General features: G+C 43.0%; 1 protein-coding gene across 3 annotated transcripts in view; it reads left to right on the forward strand.

Annotated features, from left to right (window-relative positions):
• The window catches only part of LOC119028127 (inactive N-acetylated-alpha-linked acidic dipeptidase-like protein 2), a 393,803-nt gene that overhangs the window by 278,859 nt on the left and 96,825 nt on the right, over positions 1–18,119 (forward strand). The window contains exons 9-10 of one of the 3 annotated variants that reach the window (XM_037113696.1): positions 12,284–12,478; positions 14,380–14,526. In XM_037113696.1, the coding sequence (XP_036969591.1) occupies positions 12,284–12,478; positions 14,380–14,526 (342 nt within the window). The remainder of the gene's footprint in view (positions 1–12,283; positions 12,479–14,379; positions 14,527–18,119) is intronic. The other 2 variants (XM_037113697.1, XM_037113698.1) reach the window with 2 other exon arrangements.

Below are 18,119 nucleotides of genomic sequence, written 5' to 3' on the forward strand. Positions count from 1 at the left end.
TTTTTTTTGTTCTTCCCCTTCTCCCTTAAGCACTACATGCCCCTCTCTCTACATCCTTGTCTCCCCACCACGTTCCCTCTCTCTTTCTATCACTTCTTAATCTCCTCTTTCATCAGCAGCAAGCGCCGTATCTCCCCACCCCTCTCATTTTCCTCATTAAAATCTCCCTCTTGCCGCGGCTCTGCCTTCTCTCTTTGTCTCCTCGGGTAACGCTGCACAGTAATTTTTATTTGTGTCTTTTTTTTTTGTTAGTCATCCATCCTCTGGAAGGGGTTCATGTTCCTGCCAGGCGCTCAGGCAGGTACAAGAGGTCAGGAGTGGACAGATAGTACAACGTAATGTCCCTTCATTCCCTCTGCTCCGCCATAAACTAACTAATTAGCGGGAATGGTCTGGTCTACCTGTGACATTCAGCTGCTGCAGCCTCCGTCATATAAAGGGAGGAAGAAAAAAGGAGACGGAGAGAGTAACTTCTACTTTTGATGTCCCTTAATGAAATATCTTTCACAGGAAAAAGGGAAAAAAAAAAAACTGTGACAATGTGCAGGGTACTTAAAACTCTCTGCTTCTGCCCTGCATTTCCGATCAAAGTCATCCAGTCTGTCAGGCTTCATGTTCAGCTTTTCATGCAGCTGCTGCAGCAGCAGCAGCAGCTCCAGCAGCACCTTCTTTATGGAACGTGCTGTATATAAACCTTATGCTCAGGCATCACTCTTCCTGGTCATAAATACCCCGGGGACATTAGTGCAGTAGGAGTGAGGAAACTTACAGGGGGCTTGTATAGAGCATGCTTCAGCCTGATTGGCTTCCTCCTCATTGCCTGAGGACAATTCCTCACTCAACTCGACATTTTTTCGATTCAAATCCTGCTACCCGGTGCCTAATTGCCTATATATTGCTCCTTGGGTCCACTCGGATTGACGGTGCATCAACCCCACCTGTAAATTTTTCAGTGTTGAGTCTGAAAGCCGGCGCTGCGCCAGAGAAAGCTGCATTTTGGAGATCAGTCACGAGTGAATAATTTAATCCTTGCTTACAGATTACAATGGGGGGGTTATCATGAATAAATAATGCTGTAATAATGCATAGTGGAGCTAATTTGTAATGTATTTGTGTTTTGTTGACCTGTAGTAAGAACTCCTGCACAAACCGAAATCAAGACCTCTGTTGTGTGATGTTGACAACCAATCCCCTTAAAATGTCCCTGCAACACTAAAGATATGAAATGAGGTTTGTCTGCCAGTAACTAGTGTTAGTAACCACAACTATCTTCAGACTTGCACCCTTCATCGTGACGGCAGCAAGCGATTTGAGAGTAAATGAGGAGGACAAATACATCCCCAGTTTTGACCTGCCATCACTCTCCATCCCCACCGCAGCCCCCTCCTGCCAGTTCCCACCGATCCCATCTGGAGAGGGCAGTTGGAGAAAATACAAAACAGAGCTTTTAATCAAGAGTGAAGTCTTGCACAGTCATTTTCCCATGGGCAGTTCAAAATCAGCATGTCTCACATCCGAGACCGTGGGGATAATTGAAGGCGACAATGTGAAGCGCTGCTGCCAGACAAAAGCACAGAACGTGTTTTGTGCGAACATGCTCATTCATATCCAAACTGAGCGTACAGAAAATTAAATATTTTATATGGCACTGAACCATAATGCAAGTTAGATATTATAAATGCTCTCTGCTTTTGAGTGAGGAAACTCTCTCTGACTGATCTGATTTTTTCCTTTATCGCTTACTTCCTGGATCGATTAATATTCACGTACATGCTTACGACGGATATTATCCTCCCGTCATTTGATTTTTTTTTTACTTACGATAACAATCTGCTATCAGAGTTTACAGACCAACCTCTTGCTTCAACCGCTGTTGTGATAATACAAGGCGCATCGAGATTGACAGCTGGTCCCGCTAATTCTCCAGCCAGGTGCTGTTAAATGACTGCAGAAGACGAGAGCACGATGGGATGATGTTGTTCAAATAACATCAGTCAAATGAAGGCTCGTTTTCAGAAACTGTGCCTTTAAACGAGTCGTCAAGTTGTGATGTCACAACAATACAGTCACTACGCCTGGAGCCTGGTGTGGCTGCAATGTATCAGCAGAGCGTAAGGGGAAACATGATGGGCATCACCTGCTCAGGCCTGCGAGAGCCGACCAATCAGAGCAGAGTGCACTCTTCGGTCGTGAATTTTTAAAGAGACAGGCACTAAAATCAGACGGGGGGGAAAAAAGGCGCTGCAGTCATGGACGATACATAAACATGTTCTACACCCAAAAATAAGAATATAAACATGAAAATAAGCTTTAAACAGTATGTGACCTTTTAATGTAGCGACGGCTTCAATGGATATTAAAGTCACATGCTTCATGCCTGTCACGATTTATTTACTAAATCTGTTTCCATGGTGCTTTGCTTCATTTTGTTTTTGTCTGCACGCTGTTTTACAGCGAAGTCAAGCTTTTTCTGTTCAACATTTCCACTCAGCTTTTCCCTTCCATTGAATTTGTATCGCTGTGAAATCCTGTTTGCTGCTGTGACTCGTCCTTGTAGCAGACTCTAGCAGCGTGCTCAAATGTTTCCACGTAGCCAACTTTGCGGTCCCAACAGTGTTCCGGTGCGTTAACAAATCAAAGGGTAAAATACATCATTACAGCTCTGCAGAGTAACACTACCCTAACCAAAGATCCCTCCAAGAGTCCCTCCTCAGTGTTTACTTTTTATTTACCCTCCCGTCTCATCTTGCCTCGCCTTGTGGTACGTAATTGTCCATTCGGTGGCAGCTGTATCTCTGGCACACTCTATTGCACTATTCATCATCTGAAGAGTCTCTGAGCTGCCCCAGGTACGCTCCCCACCTCCCAATATTTAGAAACAGATCTAAGCATGTCGTTAATCATGTTTGCGCAACCGCCGTAATACTTCCTACTTATCTTACTTTGCTGGGATCTGTCTGCCAAATCGAGATGCTGCGGCACTGATAGTTTTGGAATGGGTGCTTGGGAACCAATTATAATGCAACCAGATACTTTCTTTTGAAGGGGACTTACACTGTGAGTGGGGACAACAGGGGGGTAGATGGACAGAAAGGAGGCGAGTGGAAGAGAAAAAAAGGGCTCAAACGGAGAAACAAAGGGAAGCTTTGGTGGCTAGAAGAATACAAAACAAATGGAGGGAGGCTTGTGCTTTAATTGGATATTGTTCCAAAGATGTATGTGAGTCTAGTCTCCAGTCGGCTCGTGGGTGGCTTGTAGCAGGTAGCTCCATTTGAAAACAAATGGCCATCGGTGGACGGCACATTGTTAGACTGAAAAAAGACCAAAGGGGCAAATCCTTCATCTGCCCTCTCTCCAAGAAATGTCACGAACTCGTGCAGAGGTGTTGTCTCCCTTTGTCTTTGTGTGTGAGTGTGTGTGTGGGTGGATGTCGATGTATGTCTGTTGTGTGTTTTCATGGTTTAGTCGGCTACTGCGGTGAGATTTAAACCCCTCTGAGTGTGGACCTGAGTTGTGTTGTACTACAGGCTGCAGTGACTGTGTTGTTCATATGAAATCCACCCACCTCTTCTAACACTGTGTCTTTCAAATATGTAATGAAGAGAATGACTCTAGGAATATGTTGCCTGGCCAGTTTAAGTGTTAATTGATGGTCTCACAAGCAACTATTTGACATGCAGAGCACAAGATTTCGACACCAGAAACTGGGATTTCCCATGTAGGGTGCTGTTAATGAAAGGTTGATTAAATATTGAAACGGTATTCAGAGATTTGACAGCAGCTTCTCTCGCTGGGGTTTCTGGATTGTCTTTCACTCTGAGAGGTTTCTTTGATACCGATCCAAAGAAGCTGCACTCTTTTGTGTGTCTTTGATATTTTCTCTTCCATGTAGTCGGTGGATGTCTTAATTTTACATTTTAATTAGTTACTCTTTAGGTCAAGAAACAAAGTAGAGTGAGAAGTGCATAGGTGGCGTCAATTTGACATCGATCAAGTTGGTAAATACATGAAGTTAATGAACAACTGAGCAGAAATGACTGGACTGTGGTGTTTCTAGGTTTCATTTACAGGAGTGTGATATGGAGCATGATTTGTTGACCCGTTATGACATCACTCAGTGCTGCAGTGTGCACTTTGATGAGACAACCACCTGATTGGACCAACAGCCATTTCACAGCCAAAATAATCTGCCAAAGTTAGAACAAGTTTGATGATTTCACCGGAGATTCTTGTTTGACAGTTTTTGTCCTTGGTTTAAAATAAGGCACAACTTTTGATAAGAAATAAAACAAAAAAAGGTACTTTTTCCCCAAAAACTTTTTTTTAGGACATGAGCTGATTTTTAAAGCAGAAACTTTATTTACTTTCTGGCGAATCGTGTGGTCATCGCTAAATCTGCTTACATTATGCCGCTGCCAGTTTATGAGCCAATAGGACGGGTCCATGCTCATCTGGTCCACCAACTCACTCCCATTCAATCTGATTGATTTGATTAGATAGAATCTCCAGTGGACCAACATTGTAAAGAGCACACATGCTGTAAGTAGATTGTGAAATACTGATGAAACGCGTTGCCAGTAGCCTCACTGGAGGCCGTAGTTGGTTTTGTTACTCGTTGTACGTAAGTGTTTGTTGTAGAGACGCCACAATACATCCTGATCGTGACCCATTTAACCTGTGGTGCAAATACTGAGGAGCGCGCCTCAATATCAGCTCTGTACTGCCGGAGACTCACTCAGCATTTGTCTTTATTTCACTCCGTCTCTACCTCACCCACCTGCCTCTGCCATGTTGACATCAATAGAGTCCGGCGGGCGGATGGTATTTTCATGCACAATCCTTTCAGGAATGAACAGGCGTAGTTGTTGGCTCCTTTCAAGTGAGCCAAGGCTGATTATCGCAGGAGTGATGTCCGTGTTTTCAGTGTCTGGTTCAGAATGAGAAACACGGTGATGTTGAGGCATTTTAAATACAGTGAACAGAGTTAGCTCATCACTGTCGACAGGTTTAAGCAAGTCTATACTGTATGTGCACTGTTACTATCTACATGGATGTGTCTGTTTAGCATTTCTGAGCAGTACATTTACGGAATAATCATAGTCCTTCAGAATTCCTTTCAGCAAACTAAAAAACGTAATTGAAACTGGACATAATCAAAATAAAACTCACTAATACAGTCTTGTCTTTCCACTTCTGGTTTGGAAAAAAATAAATCTTTAATTCACAGAGTGAGATCTGACCACCCAACTTCATACCTCTCCTGTACCTGCCTGACACTGCCTAATAGTTTTTACTGGAGCTCCTGTAAATCGCCTCTGTACTGTGTATCCCCCGTCATTCAAACTGGCATGCATTAATCTCAAAGGCTGTGTTCAGTCCCAGTCTGGTTTCCAGTCAGTTCACTGGGAGGTGGCTGAGCCCGGTCGAACTAAGCTCCTTTGGGTGCAGTCAGCTCACCCGTGACTCAGCTCCACAGCTAACCGAGGTACTTGCTAATGACGGCTAACTGCTGCAGCCAAAGATCAGTACAGCAAAGAGTGTAATGATTAGCAGTGGGCATTCATGCTGCCCCCCTGTACTTGGAGTTTTCTTTGAATTTGAGCTTTTTCTTGCAAACAACACATGTAAGAGTAGCGATGCCCTGTGTATGCATACAGAAGCAGCATAATACGTTATGAAAAACAGTGAAAATGCAGAAATAGTTTCACTCACTGGATGAAATAAAGAAACAAAAGGTAAGTGAATACTCAAAGCTCTTCCTCATGATCCTTAAATCTCACATAAAAGCTATTCCTCCAAAACAACAACCACACATAATCATAAATCATCCACACAATGTATCTCACTTGCCATAAACCTTTGCATACTTTCAATATGTTGTATTTTTAACACAGTTTGTATTCACTGTGACAAATCCTCCTCTTGTACTCGCTCTTAGAGAATGCCGCGGACTGGAAAAAAATTACGGCTGATATTTTAATTGAATTATGGCACCATGACAGGCTTTCAACTCCAAAGAAGGGCTGACAATAGGCTGGCTTCAGAATCACACTGTAAATGGTAAATATGAACATCATCCACATTAGGGAATATGCAAGAGAGTCTAATTTATACGTCTAATTTATATGTTTTCAGACATAAAACCAGTGGAAAAGAAGCTGCCAGTAAATCACCAGAATGAGTCTCTGACTTTACGGCCGTGCAGCTATCCAAGATGGTTCTAACAACACACTTGGCATAATGTTTGAAATAGTACGCTGTCTGCAATATGTTTGAATTACCACAGTTCTTGTATTGTCGGGGAAAGGCGTTGTGCGACTGCGGCAGGCTCCATGAATATGCATTATCACGAGGGGAAGGCTGCTCGGCCTCGTGAGGTATTTATGTGTCTGTCGGCGTGGCCCTTTCATCACAGTTTCATATCATAGCGACGGGAACGCATATGAAAATGTGTGTTAGGTGAAGAATGAGCGCTGTCATTGCTTGTGGCTGTGACATTCGTCAGGTGCTGTGAGTTTATGCATCGCCCCAGCGGTAGTTTGCAGCCTGCCTGGTAAGACACAAGCTACAAACAGGCAGGTGAGGTGAAGTCACGTATGCCGGAGCTTTCTTGAGAATCATGTCTACTTAATGTAAATGGCCCCTAAATGAATTAAAGATAGATAACAGCCTAATTTGTGTGTAACCTATGGTCCTGGAATATACATAATTACTCTCAGCCAGGATTAATCAATGCTTATTCCCTAAGTGCACTGTTTCTCTGTGGACCGTCCTCTGCATGGTTGACTTTTAACCTGCTCAGCAATCGTTTTATCAATAGCTGGAGAGAAAACTCCTGAGGATTCCTTTACTGTGTGTGGGGACAAGAGTCATTGTACAACATGTGGGTGATGCATAATCATGCATAACCTAATTACCTTGAGGGATATTTGAGTGCATTCCCATCTGTTTCACTGTGCATTTTTTTTTCTCCAGAACTTATTATTAATCATTGGTTGTTTCACTGATGTGATAAATATTTACTCTCAGTTGTAGTGACTGTCTGCAGGTTGTCTGGTAAATAGTGACACCTGCTGGATGTTCAGGTTCAGCAGCTGTTTCATCTCTTAGTACGAAATAAACTGAGGTCGTTTTGCCCAGAAAGCACTTCTTCCTCATGTTTCCTCTCTTATTGTTTGGCCCAGTCACTTGAGTATGCACACAATTTACATGAGTATAGTCTTTCCAGTTCCGCAACTTTGTGTGCAGATGATACTCCGGTCCTTCCCAGTAAGTTCTGTGGAAACCAGAGGTGACAGGTGACGTTACATAAAAGATCAAGAAAGTTAAAGCAAGGTGGAGGCTGTGACTGTGTGGACAGGACAGCAAAAGTTATGTTGCCATCAGAACTTACTGTGCTTTCCAGATATTGGGGGTGGGGTGATAAAACGGATGATGGCTGAAATGTATTTAGCCTGTTCAGCTTCAGGTAGTGACGAGCAGGTGAAGCCCGGGGACCTGTTTTTATGTGCTTTGAACGCTGGTTTTAGTTTAATTTCTGAGCTAATGCTAGCTACCATAGCTCTCTGTTAGCGTGTTAGAGTGCATAAAGTCACATCCTCAGGAAAATTCCTTTACAAAGAAGTCTAATGTCCAGCAGCTTTAAACAACTTAAAAAAATGTGTCCACCAGTTTGTGACAGCGAAGGTCTCATCACGTTACAATCCGCTCACATGTTGCCACTCAAAAAGCAGCCTGAGCTTCTTTTTTGTAATGATATACTATATTTTATGTAGGTTGTCCTCTCACACACACACACACACACACACACACACACACACACACACACACACACACACACACACACACACACACTCTCCTGATCTCCTCCTTTGCTCTCCGGCGGCTCTCCTCTGTGTCCATCTAATGATCTCCTCCTTCTCTTCTTCTGCTTCGTGGTCGATATTTATTCAATATTTCATAATCTGACGGTCAGAGAGGCGTTGATTTACCTTCTTTTTTTCATTTTTGTGGCTACACTTTAACACTGTGTCTTTATAGATTTGTAAACTGCAAATTCAGTGTTGATCAGTTTAGATCTAAATCTGTTTGGTGGTTCACAATTTAGACATTTCGAGCTAATCATATCCATTTTATCAAAGCTCTAACTCTATATACTGTTGATCTTGACTGATGTTCCTTTGCTGTCAGGTAAAAGTTAATTATAAAGATTAGTTTGTAGACCTGTTGGATCCTCTCAGTCCGTGTCGTCTCTCTCCTCCCTCCCTTCATCTCTTTGTCTCTTTAACATCCCAGTCACTCACCTCTGGATTGCTGGAACATGCTTTTCAGTTCAACAGCTGCAAATGGCTTTTCCAAAGACCACAGTCCGGAACGGAATTATTATTATCATCCACACGCATAATGCAAAGTTGTTTTTGTCATTTGGCACTTTGTTGCCGCTGTGGGGCTGCATGCTGATTACGGCACGACGCTGCTCTCCACTTGTTCCACGTGTCGCTGAATGTACAGAAATGTTTGGGTGGAAAATGTGAGATTTAATTTTAGTTGACCATGGTCACAAAAATAGGATATTTACAAATGTGGTGGAAAGAAACGCTTTAAAACCTCCTTATATTGTGATTTTATTCTGAAAATCCCCTCAAAATATTTACTTTACTGTACTCAGCCAAGGATTTAACCTCAATGTATTCACGCAGGAGGATTATCTATGTTCAAGCTTTCACGTCCGAGTCCAGCGAGCCATCCTGTGTAACGCAGATGATTCTGTAGATTGAGTGGTATCGAGTGGTGAGCTGAGATCTCACAATGATTTCAGTCGCTCCTTATCATAGCAGACAAAGGAATTAAATATTGATTCCTGGTGTGGCACCACAGGCAGAAATTACTCATTCTCTGTGCTCTCTCACTCCTCCCCTCCCTGCTCACTTGTTTATTCTCTCTGTCCTCCCTCTCCTTTTTTTTTTTTACACCTCTCTTTTTTTTTATTATTCCCTCTCTAAAGGACTCTACTTTCCTTTTGACTGTCTCTGTTCCTCTTTTACTTCCTCAGACACAATCTTTTAGTGCACCTTGTCTGGTTGTTGGAGAGGAAAGAGGAGAGGAGAGACACATGGCCTGGCTTTAAATCTCCTCTCCGGGAGATGGAATGATAGTCTATCTATATATAATCCTACTTTGTGCCTTAAGTTGAGGTATTTTTCTCTTTCCCCCTCCATTTTCTTTTATTGTTGGAATTCAAAGACCGCACAGGCCTTTAAAGTGCTGAATGAAAGCCGTAACCTCAGGTCACCTAAATTCCTTTAAAAACCGGCTGTATATTCTCTAAAATCTTAGTTTGATGAAAACACGGGTGAGAGGTTAAGATAGATCTTCATCCAATGCTGCAATCTAAGAATTCTTTTTTTCTTTTCCTTTGGAGATAGAAAATAAGAGATTGCAGCCAAAGTCAAGAGGAAATCTCTTATATAGGTTGGATCCCTGTAGGGTTCACGGACTGAAATACCTGCTGGGTTACAGCTGCGTGTCACCAAAGCACTTTTTAATGTACTACAAGGACACAACAGGTTATGAAACAGTTGTAATTTGATAGTAATCTCTACTATACATAGGCAAACAAGATCATCAGCAGGAACGTGCGTTATTCTGGTTCTATTATCTGTCACTTGCATGGAAGCATATTTCCCAAGTTTGGGACTTTGAATAATCAAATCATCTCCGGCGACCGGCACCGCAGTGTTTTTCCAAAAGCGCCGACCCTCAGAGAGAAACTACTGTAAATTGTTTTAACTTGTTCACTCATGGATACGAGGTCGACAGCGCTTGTTTTAATGGCATACTTGCTGGCAAATTGGATGGCTCAGTGGTGGTGGTGCCTTTTTCTAATCACAGACATTCATGCAAATCGAGTTCAGATGAAGTTCATCCAATATCTTGGTTCAGCAGCAGCGTTCCAGTCGGCAAACACAGAGGTGAGGACGTGCAGCTGCAGACTGTATTCAGACTGATGCTGGACGGACACTGGACACAATAACAGGTACAGCTGTGCAGCGTGATCCAGTATGAAATATATACCCGGTCTGAACCTCCGAAGTTGAGAATGGTGAATGCCTGACTGGTGAATTTGATTCCATTCAGTTGTACCATTTATTGAGTGAGCAGGCTTCAGTCTGGGATGTCTGAACAGCACATCGGCGTGATTATGACTTCAGCTGGACTCAGATTTGACTCACACATCTGGTGACATCACTCGTCTCAAAACCTGTCAGGCACATGGGGCGATGAGCCAGCGTTACATTTTATTTTAGATATAATACATTGCACTCCTTCAGAGTGATTTGTTTCATGCGTTTTTGCTGCTCATATCAAGCCACTAAAAGCTGCTGAGGGGTGGCGATAACGGGCAGGAGTGTGCTGGAGTCATTTAAAGGTAATCATACAGCAGCAGATCGTGTCCTGGCTGCAGGAAATGGAGCGCACTCACCCGGACTTCGAGCTCTTCCGAGTTCTGTGTGTAATCGCCGATGTTCACTGCGTATGAGTAGTCGTCACCAGCGGTATCACGGAAACACTGCTCTCTGGTCATTTCAGGCTCATGGGATCAACGGCTGAGCTGAATGAAGATGAAAATGCAGACACAGGGTTTCACTGAATATATGAAACTGATTATGGCTTTCAGCGTCACCAGTTCATCCGTTGGCACGTCCATTGGCTTTGTGCAGCTGGTGAATCATCTCTTTCCAACCTTAGAAAACATTCGAGATGATTCATGTCAGAAAATGGGATTTTCATTTCAGGACTGTGATCTCACTCAGTCCCAGCTCGGCTCAGCGCTGAATCAGACAGCCCTCCATTTCACTTGACCCTCTTCCGGCTCAGCTGGGTCTGACCTACAGCTGTCACTATTTCCAGAAATCAAGGTCGTATTCATTTGAAATGAATCACAATTTTTTAAAAATAATTTCAAACTTGAATGCCTCAAACAAGGTTGTACTTTTGGCCCTCCTCCGCTGCCTCAGTTAGGTGCTAAGCTAGCAGGCGAGTCTGCAGGTTTGTCGCTGTTGTATCAAAGAATATCACAGCTGCCTTTACTTCGTCATCCTCGATGTCCAACCCAAAATACTTTCACGCTGCCTCTCAGATGATTTGACGTTGTCACTGTCCGGCCAGGACGGCTCTGCTCGCTTTTGTTCTGTATCTGTATTTTCCACAGAACAACAGAACATTAAGGATAGCTTAATTAACTTACAGGTAAACTGGGACAGATGTTAAAGCAGATGTTGAAGTTTCAGAGCTCCCTCTGTTGGATCACAAGGCAAACTACAACAGACAGCCTAAAGCTTGAATATGAACTTTTCACCCTACATTCAAACAGAAGTTGGAATATTGAATATAAAGTGACCTAGTCCTAGTCTGACCTGTGTTCAGATTACCTGACTCATGAGATGACAGTGACTCGATGCCGTTTCTGCTGTTAGAGCTGCCGACCTCTCTTCTTTTTGCTTTTACAAATTCATAACTGCGCTGTGTAATTCCTCCAAAGTCAACAATGTGAGACACTCTAGTCAGGAGTCATACCAGGCACATGCAGTCAAGTGACAGATATCATCTGTGTTTCTCTTTTACCCTCTGTGAAGGAAATATAATCAACTTCTTTTTTTCTTTTTTTTTGTCTTGGCATAATTTTTCCCACAAAACGTTTCATTTCCTGGCCGACCACAGAAGCGATGCATCTCAGGCACGGAGACACACTGTTGGCAGTTCAAGGTTGCTCACATGTGCACATTTAAAACCACGCTGGTGTTGCCGAGTTTATCTGACCCGAGAGTGAGGAGACAGATGCCGGCCACTTTCCCCGGAAGGTAGAAACCAGTCCTGCCTGGTGAATTTGTAGAAATCAGTCTGTAGGGAATCCTTTGCTTGGCATAGCAGCAGCACTCTGCGTTAACCTCTTCATTCAGGGAGCGGAGTATGTTTGTAGTGTTGTGGCCCGCAGAACTTTTTGTATTGCATTAGCAGAATTGTTCTGAGTGAGGATGAAGGCAGAACTGTGCGCTGTTTTGCTCTCCACGGTGCTGATCCTGCCGCTGGAGGCGGAGGAGTCTGGTATTTCTTTGTTTTGTTGAATGCCAGTGAAAGAAGTTTGAACATTCAAATAAAATTAAACCTTGAACACCGACTGTCTTTTCGTCTCTTTCTCACTCACGAAAAAAAAAAAAGAACAACGCATTCTCCCCATCGACACAGTGAACTGATAGAAAATAGCTGTGCTGTGTCTCCTCAGCAGTGCTTTCAGCTTCGTGTTCGGCTGCAATGTGGAGAAAAAGAGGAAGAATTAACCTGTTTCCACACGTTCCCAACACGCAAACCTTCAGCTGAGATGAGAGCATGTTCACCGGATGCACATCGCTGCTCGAGCAGCGTGGAGAGGAGACAGATGTGTAACGGCAGGCTCATCGAGGTTGAGGTGACTCTGCAGGTAACGCTGCTTTGTCCTTCACAGCCCACCTGACCGCACCCGCTTTGTGAATCACACAATGTAATTTTCTGTTTTCTGTGCCGTAGTGTTGATTTGACGCTGATGAAGTTTGAACTTTTGGGTTCTCTGTTGAGCCACGGTGGGTATGAATGCTAAAAATTTTAAAAAGTCCTCATTTCCTGTGAGTATATTAAACACTTCAGGCTTCACGCACAGCTGTTCGCTTGACACCGAACAGCAGAATAAAAAAAAGTCCGTCCTCTGTGTGCAAGTTCCCCATTATGAATCTCAATCAACTTTTTACACTGTGCACACATGAACAAGCATTGATTCCCACCCTGTTAACTTCCACAATTAGCCATAAGTGGGTAATGAAACGCCCTTCATGAATATCAATATGCGTGTAAGTGTTTTTGTCCTACTGGTCTGTTTCAGGGAGTAAATGGAAAAAGTGTGAGATTAAAACAGTCATTTCATTGTGGCGCCGAGGTGCGGACAGGCGGGCAGGCAGGTTGAGGCAAGGTTAAAGTATTATTTACTGGCTTTCATTCAGTTAGAGTGTGAGCGTGTCACAGCAGCGGTCAATGTTCAGAGAGCAGCAGCCTTTAGGAAAAAAAAAAAACAGGTGACAACAGTGTGTCAGCGACGGTGGCAGGGATGATTGGACACCAGCGCTCTTTCCCCTTGACAGACCTTGATAAAAGGAAACTCTAATTAACTGCGATGTGACAGAAGAACACGGTGACATCGGACGGGCTCAGCAGACGTGGACGGTCGAGATACGCCTTTTAATTGATTGACTGTTACGTGCTGTCTTTCCTCCCACGATTTCTGTGTTATTGTTCTTTCTATCAGGAAATAACACCAGAAAGCGGTCGGGCCAGGTGACCAGCCACATGTCAGCTGTGGAGGACTGTGACTCGAGCTTAAATTGAGCAGTTAGCCACATGGCAAAAATGTTAATAACAGCCCCACCTCGGCCCTTCCTCTCTCAGACGGTATCGAACGCAGCGCAATTTGGATTTGTCCTTCAGTATTCAAACAACTTGGAACATTTTTTTTAATTGTTTAAACGGTGCGTTTAGCACTCTTTTACTCCCCCTGACTGACACGACACGAACATCGGCCATGTTTACACCTGGATTTAAAGGGAAACTCCGCCAATTTTTACAGTATAAAGTATGTTTACAGGTCTTGGGGAGGACTACTGCACCTGTGGATTAAAAAAAAAAAAAAAAGTTGAACATTTTTTTTAATCATTATTGCATTGTGGGTAATGTAGGCAACCAGGTTTCAAAAAGAGAGAAGACACAGAAGAAGTGGTGCGCTTCACACTTTAAAGGTGCAGTCTGTAGTTTTGGGGAAGAAATGTTAAAAATGTATTCACTTTCTGCGTAAACAAAAGAAATAAACAAATCATCTTTGTTTTGATGACTGAATGAACAAACTGACGTTAAAGAACAACACCGTTTTATTCTGTTTTACTTTGTTTATATGTGGCGGACCCTGCCACCTTTCTAGCTTTAAACAGTGTTCTCGGATTTTATTTTCCTCCGAGAACAGTCTGTTTATTCAGGTATGAAAAGAAACATTATTGATGTTGTGAATATATATTTAAAAAAAAAAAAAAATCTGAATTTGAATTTCTTTTTAAAACTACACAATGCCCCTTTAAGTTACAGATTAATATTACTGGTTCAATAACACAAACTACAACCTGATATTTCAGGCAGCTGTAGCAACGTATTTTATCTGCAACTCATTTAACTCATTAACACAGCAGCATCTTATTAACCTCTGTGGCTTTTGCTCTACTGATCCCTGTTTCCCTCATTTTCTCTTCCAACCAGTAAATGTGTCTGAAGTTTGTCCCTCCCTTCGTCTCTTCTCCTCTCTGTTAGAGACAGCTGCTGAGCTGCATTCGAGGTGGAAACTGCCCCGGACCCAACGTCAGCTCTCTGCAGTTGCCCGGAGATGTGAATTACTTCGCCAACCAACTGGCTGTGCCCACCATGGAGTTTGCCTTCGAGCAGACCAAAGCAGAGGAGGTAACACCCGAGCCAAAACGCACCAGACTTGTTTACTTCCACTGCTCTCGTTTTGTCCACCGCTGACCCTCCGTTTTCAGACGATCCTCTCGTTGCCATCTGCCTGTTGGTCTACGGTGTACGACCACTGAAGCAGAGGAGCTATTTCCACATTGTCTCTCGGTTTCTGACAGAAAGCTCTGAAGAGATTTTAATTGGATAAACTTTTGAGTTTGTCACAACATACAACCTGTTCTTCTTAAGCTCTTAATTGGAAGTAAACAGCTTTTCCACTGTGTGTATCTTCTGTTGAAGAAAAGTGTCATCTTATAAAGAAAAAGGCACCGTATCGCCATAATGATTTGTCCAATTCTGACACAGTGGAGATCGGATGTGATAACAGCCATCTGCTGCCTATCAGACTCATTTAGTTTTGATAGAATAAGCCATTTCAGCATCATTTACAGACCCGTCCTGACACACTGCAGTATGGATTATGTGATTATATGAGCAACAAATACACATCACAGAGCTTACAAATTATGCATACCCACATTTACTTCCATTAAAAATGCAGTATTGATGTTTGTTGTACAGCCTTGGGGCGACAACGCGGAGATTCAGCCACGTCTACGTCGGCCCCCTCAAATTTTGAACTCGCGGTGAGGACAGCAACTTTGAGCTTAATTACTGCGGGAGATCTTCATGATGTTTATCTGCCCTCGAGGCATCTTCACAACCTGAAAATAATAGGTAGTGGAGGGTGAAATCCACAGCACTGGCTTTATTTTGAAAGAGAGACAAAAAACAACCTAAATTGAGTTGATTCTGATGCATAAATGTGTTTGACTCTGCGAGGGGGGGAGTCCGGTGTGCATACATTACCATTAACTGTAGTCAAAATCTGTGGGTAATCTCATTCCCTGTATTATTTATTGTCTTTACTGAGACTTAATGGAGTGTTTCACAGCTGGACAGATGACCCTCGCATTAAATGACCTGTCTGTGCAGTAGAAAGACAAATATTTGTGTTATTGGCGCCACAGGAGCAGAGAAAACAGAGCGAAGGGCCTGCAGTATCTCCTTTTGTTCATTATTACATTAAGCAAATTATTTCTGGGATTCCCCTGCGCACCACTCGAGGTACCTGAGCCAAAGTTTGAGAAGAGTCACAGCAGAAGTGTCGATTTGATCTGCTCCCATTTTCCCTGTTGAAATTACTGCATCACACTGTTCATACCAACTCAACACTTCCCCTGTCGGTTGGAAATTAAACTACCCTGTCAGCTTTTATTGTGAAACATTTTTAGGAAGGTGTTGTGGAAACCTCATTTACTGTCAAGGTTCCCAGACGCACTTTGTAACGTAGCTATCGCTATCTTTTCTCAAGTCGCGCTCGGCTGAAGTCTTATTGGATTTATTATTTTGATGCTATACTTACAGAGATGTAAAGTTGTGTTCTAGAGTTCTGAAAAATAATAACAGGACGTGTCAAATTTAGACCGATGGACCAACGCAGCTACACTTTCTCATTTTGTTCCTCTAGGCAGCATCTGCTGATTCACGTGTGACACATAGTGGTGAAATTCAGTATCATCGGTCTGGTCCAGTATTTGGCTTTGGCTCAGGGGTAGAGGCAGCGTGTTGTTAGCGGAAGGGTTGCTGGTTGGATTCCTCTAGTCTGCATGTCAAAGTGTCCTTGGGCAAGATACTGAACAGATACCCAAACTGCTCCTGATGTGCTGGTCGGTACCTTGCATGGCAGCCACCACCATCAGTGCATTAATGTGTGTTTAAATTACTGTAAATCGTTTATTTGGGTAAAAGTGTTGAGTGCAAACAGTTTAAAAACATTTCCATCAGTAGAACATTAGGACATTAACTGCTATAGTCTGACCGTATAACTTCAACGAAGCGTCACCATCTATAATTTCAAATAAATGAATGAATAAATGCAGAGTGGTTTGGAAATAAGTGAATCTGGGGATAAGCAAGCAAAGATTTCTATAGTTCTACCAAACTTGTTGACTGAAGCTCCATTTTCCTCGTCTCTGTAAGGTCGGTGGTCGGTAATTGTGTTCTCCTCATCATCGCATTAGTTCAGTCGAGAAGAGCAGCGTTAGTCAAAAATATATCTTTTCAAAATCTCCGGCCATCAGTTCACATCTCCTCCTGCACACGTCTGGCTGAGAAACATCTCCTGGGGAGTCTAACAGGTGAGGACACCCACAGTCGTTTTAAAAAACTCAAGTTAAGAAAGTTGATAAAATGTTGTTACCTCCAGGCCGGAAGGCAGGACTGTGAGAATGTTTGGCCAGTTTGGACAGATTTTTCTACTCTCAGACGCTCGGGGAATACTGGCTCAGGTAAGTTACATATATCTTAGATGGTGAACTTAACTGTGATGAGGAAGGTCAAATATCCTGTAGGCAGAAAGTAAGTAGGTATTAAGTAATGCATGACCTGGATCGGTGACCTGCATGAGTTATCATATCACTTGAACTTCCCCCAGGACAACACTCTTCTCTCCACTTGAGCTTCAGTGACCTCTTATTGACATGAAGTTATCTTTTCACGATGTATAGACAGGTACGTATCCCCTCGCTGAGGACTCTTTGTGTTCTGACAGTCTTCTCGGGTGAAATTTGTTGCTGCAGTGGTTTTTCTGTTTACAGCAAAACATCCTCCAACACTGATATTCATGCAAGTAAGAGTTTTTTGTGCAAATTAAGTTTACCGTGTGGGCCGGAAGGAACATTTTAAATGGCAGATACCTCGGCACCTGGGAACATAATCATTGATAAAACTGTTTTTGTCAGATTGTATTGTTTTGGTCTAAACAAATGGAGCTCCAAATGCCATAAGCACCGTCAGCGGCCCAGATTCCCCTCAGTCGTACATCAGTCATGTTTCTTAACAGTCATCTCTCTCAATTTCCCCCCCCACGCTGAGCACAGATTGTGTTCTGCTCTTTGGTTTTTCCCACCATGACGGATTATTGATGTTGTCATGGTGAATGGCCCATATTTTGAAGAGGAGGCTGTGGTGGCTGTTATGATACTTTTCCTAATATCTAGATTTCTTTCCTGCCCACCAAAATATTCAGAGGAGTGGTGGAAAGTACCTAAGTAGCTTAACTTAAGGAGTGTTTTTGATTTAAATGTTGTGGCACTTTATCTATATAGTGTTACTTTATTCCATGTTTAAAGGAGCTAACAAAAGGGTAATGAGCCTCTATAGAAAACACACAGCTGAGTGTGTTAAGTGCTGAGAGGAGATGTTTCGTTGTTTGTGTAAATCGACAAGAGAAAGAGTAACAGTGTCCTGGTGTAGTAAAAGAGGGTTTTTTCGCCTGTGGCTAAAGATAAGCAGTGACTCTCTACTGTTCTGACTTTAGCATGCAGTTCATTCCACCACCGTTGGGCCGAAAACAGAGCCCTCACTGAGATAAGTGATCACAGTGTCCGTGGATTGACCTTGAGGCCGACCGTCCAGAGACAAAAGAGCGGAATGGTTTCACAAGAGTGTAGGGTGTGACCATGGAGTGGCCTGCATCACAGTTTTTAAGCTGGAGGGAAGCTGCAACAGGGAGCCGCTGTAGTGAATGGAAAAGA

Source organism: Acanthopagrus latus, chromosome 11, assembly GCF_904848185.1.
Source record: "Acanthopagrus latus isolate v.2019 chromosome 11, fAcaLat1.1, whole genome shotgun sequence".
Lineage (NCBI taxonomy): Eukaryota > Metazoa > Chordata > Actinopteri > Spariformes > Sparidae > Acanthopagrus > Acanthopagrus latus.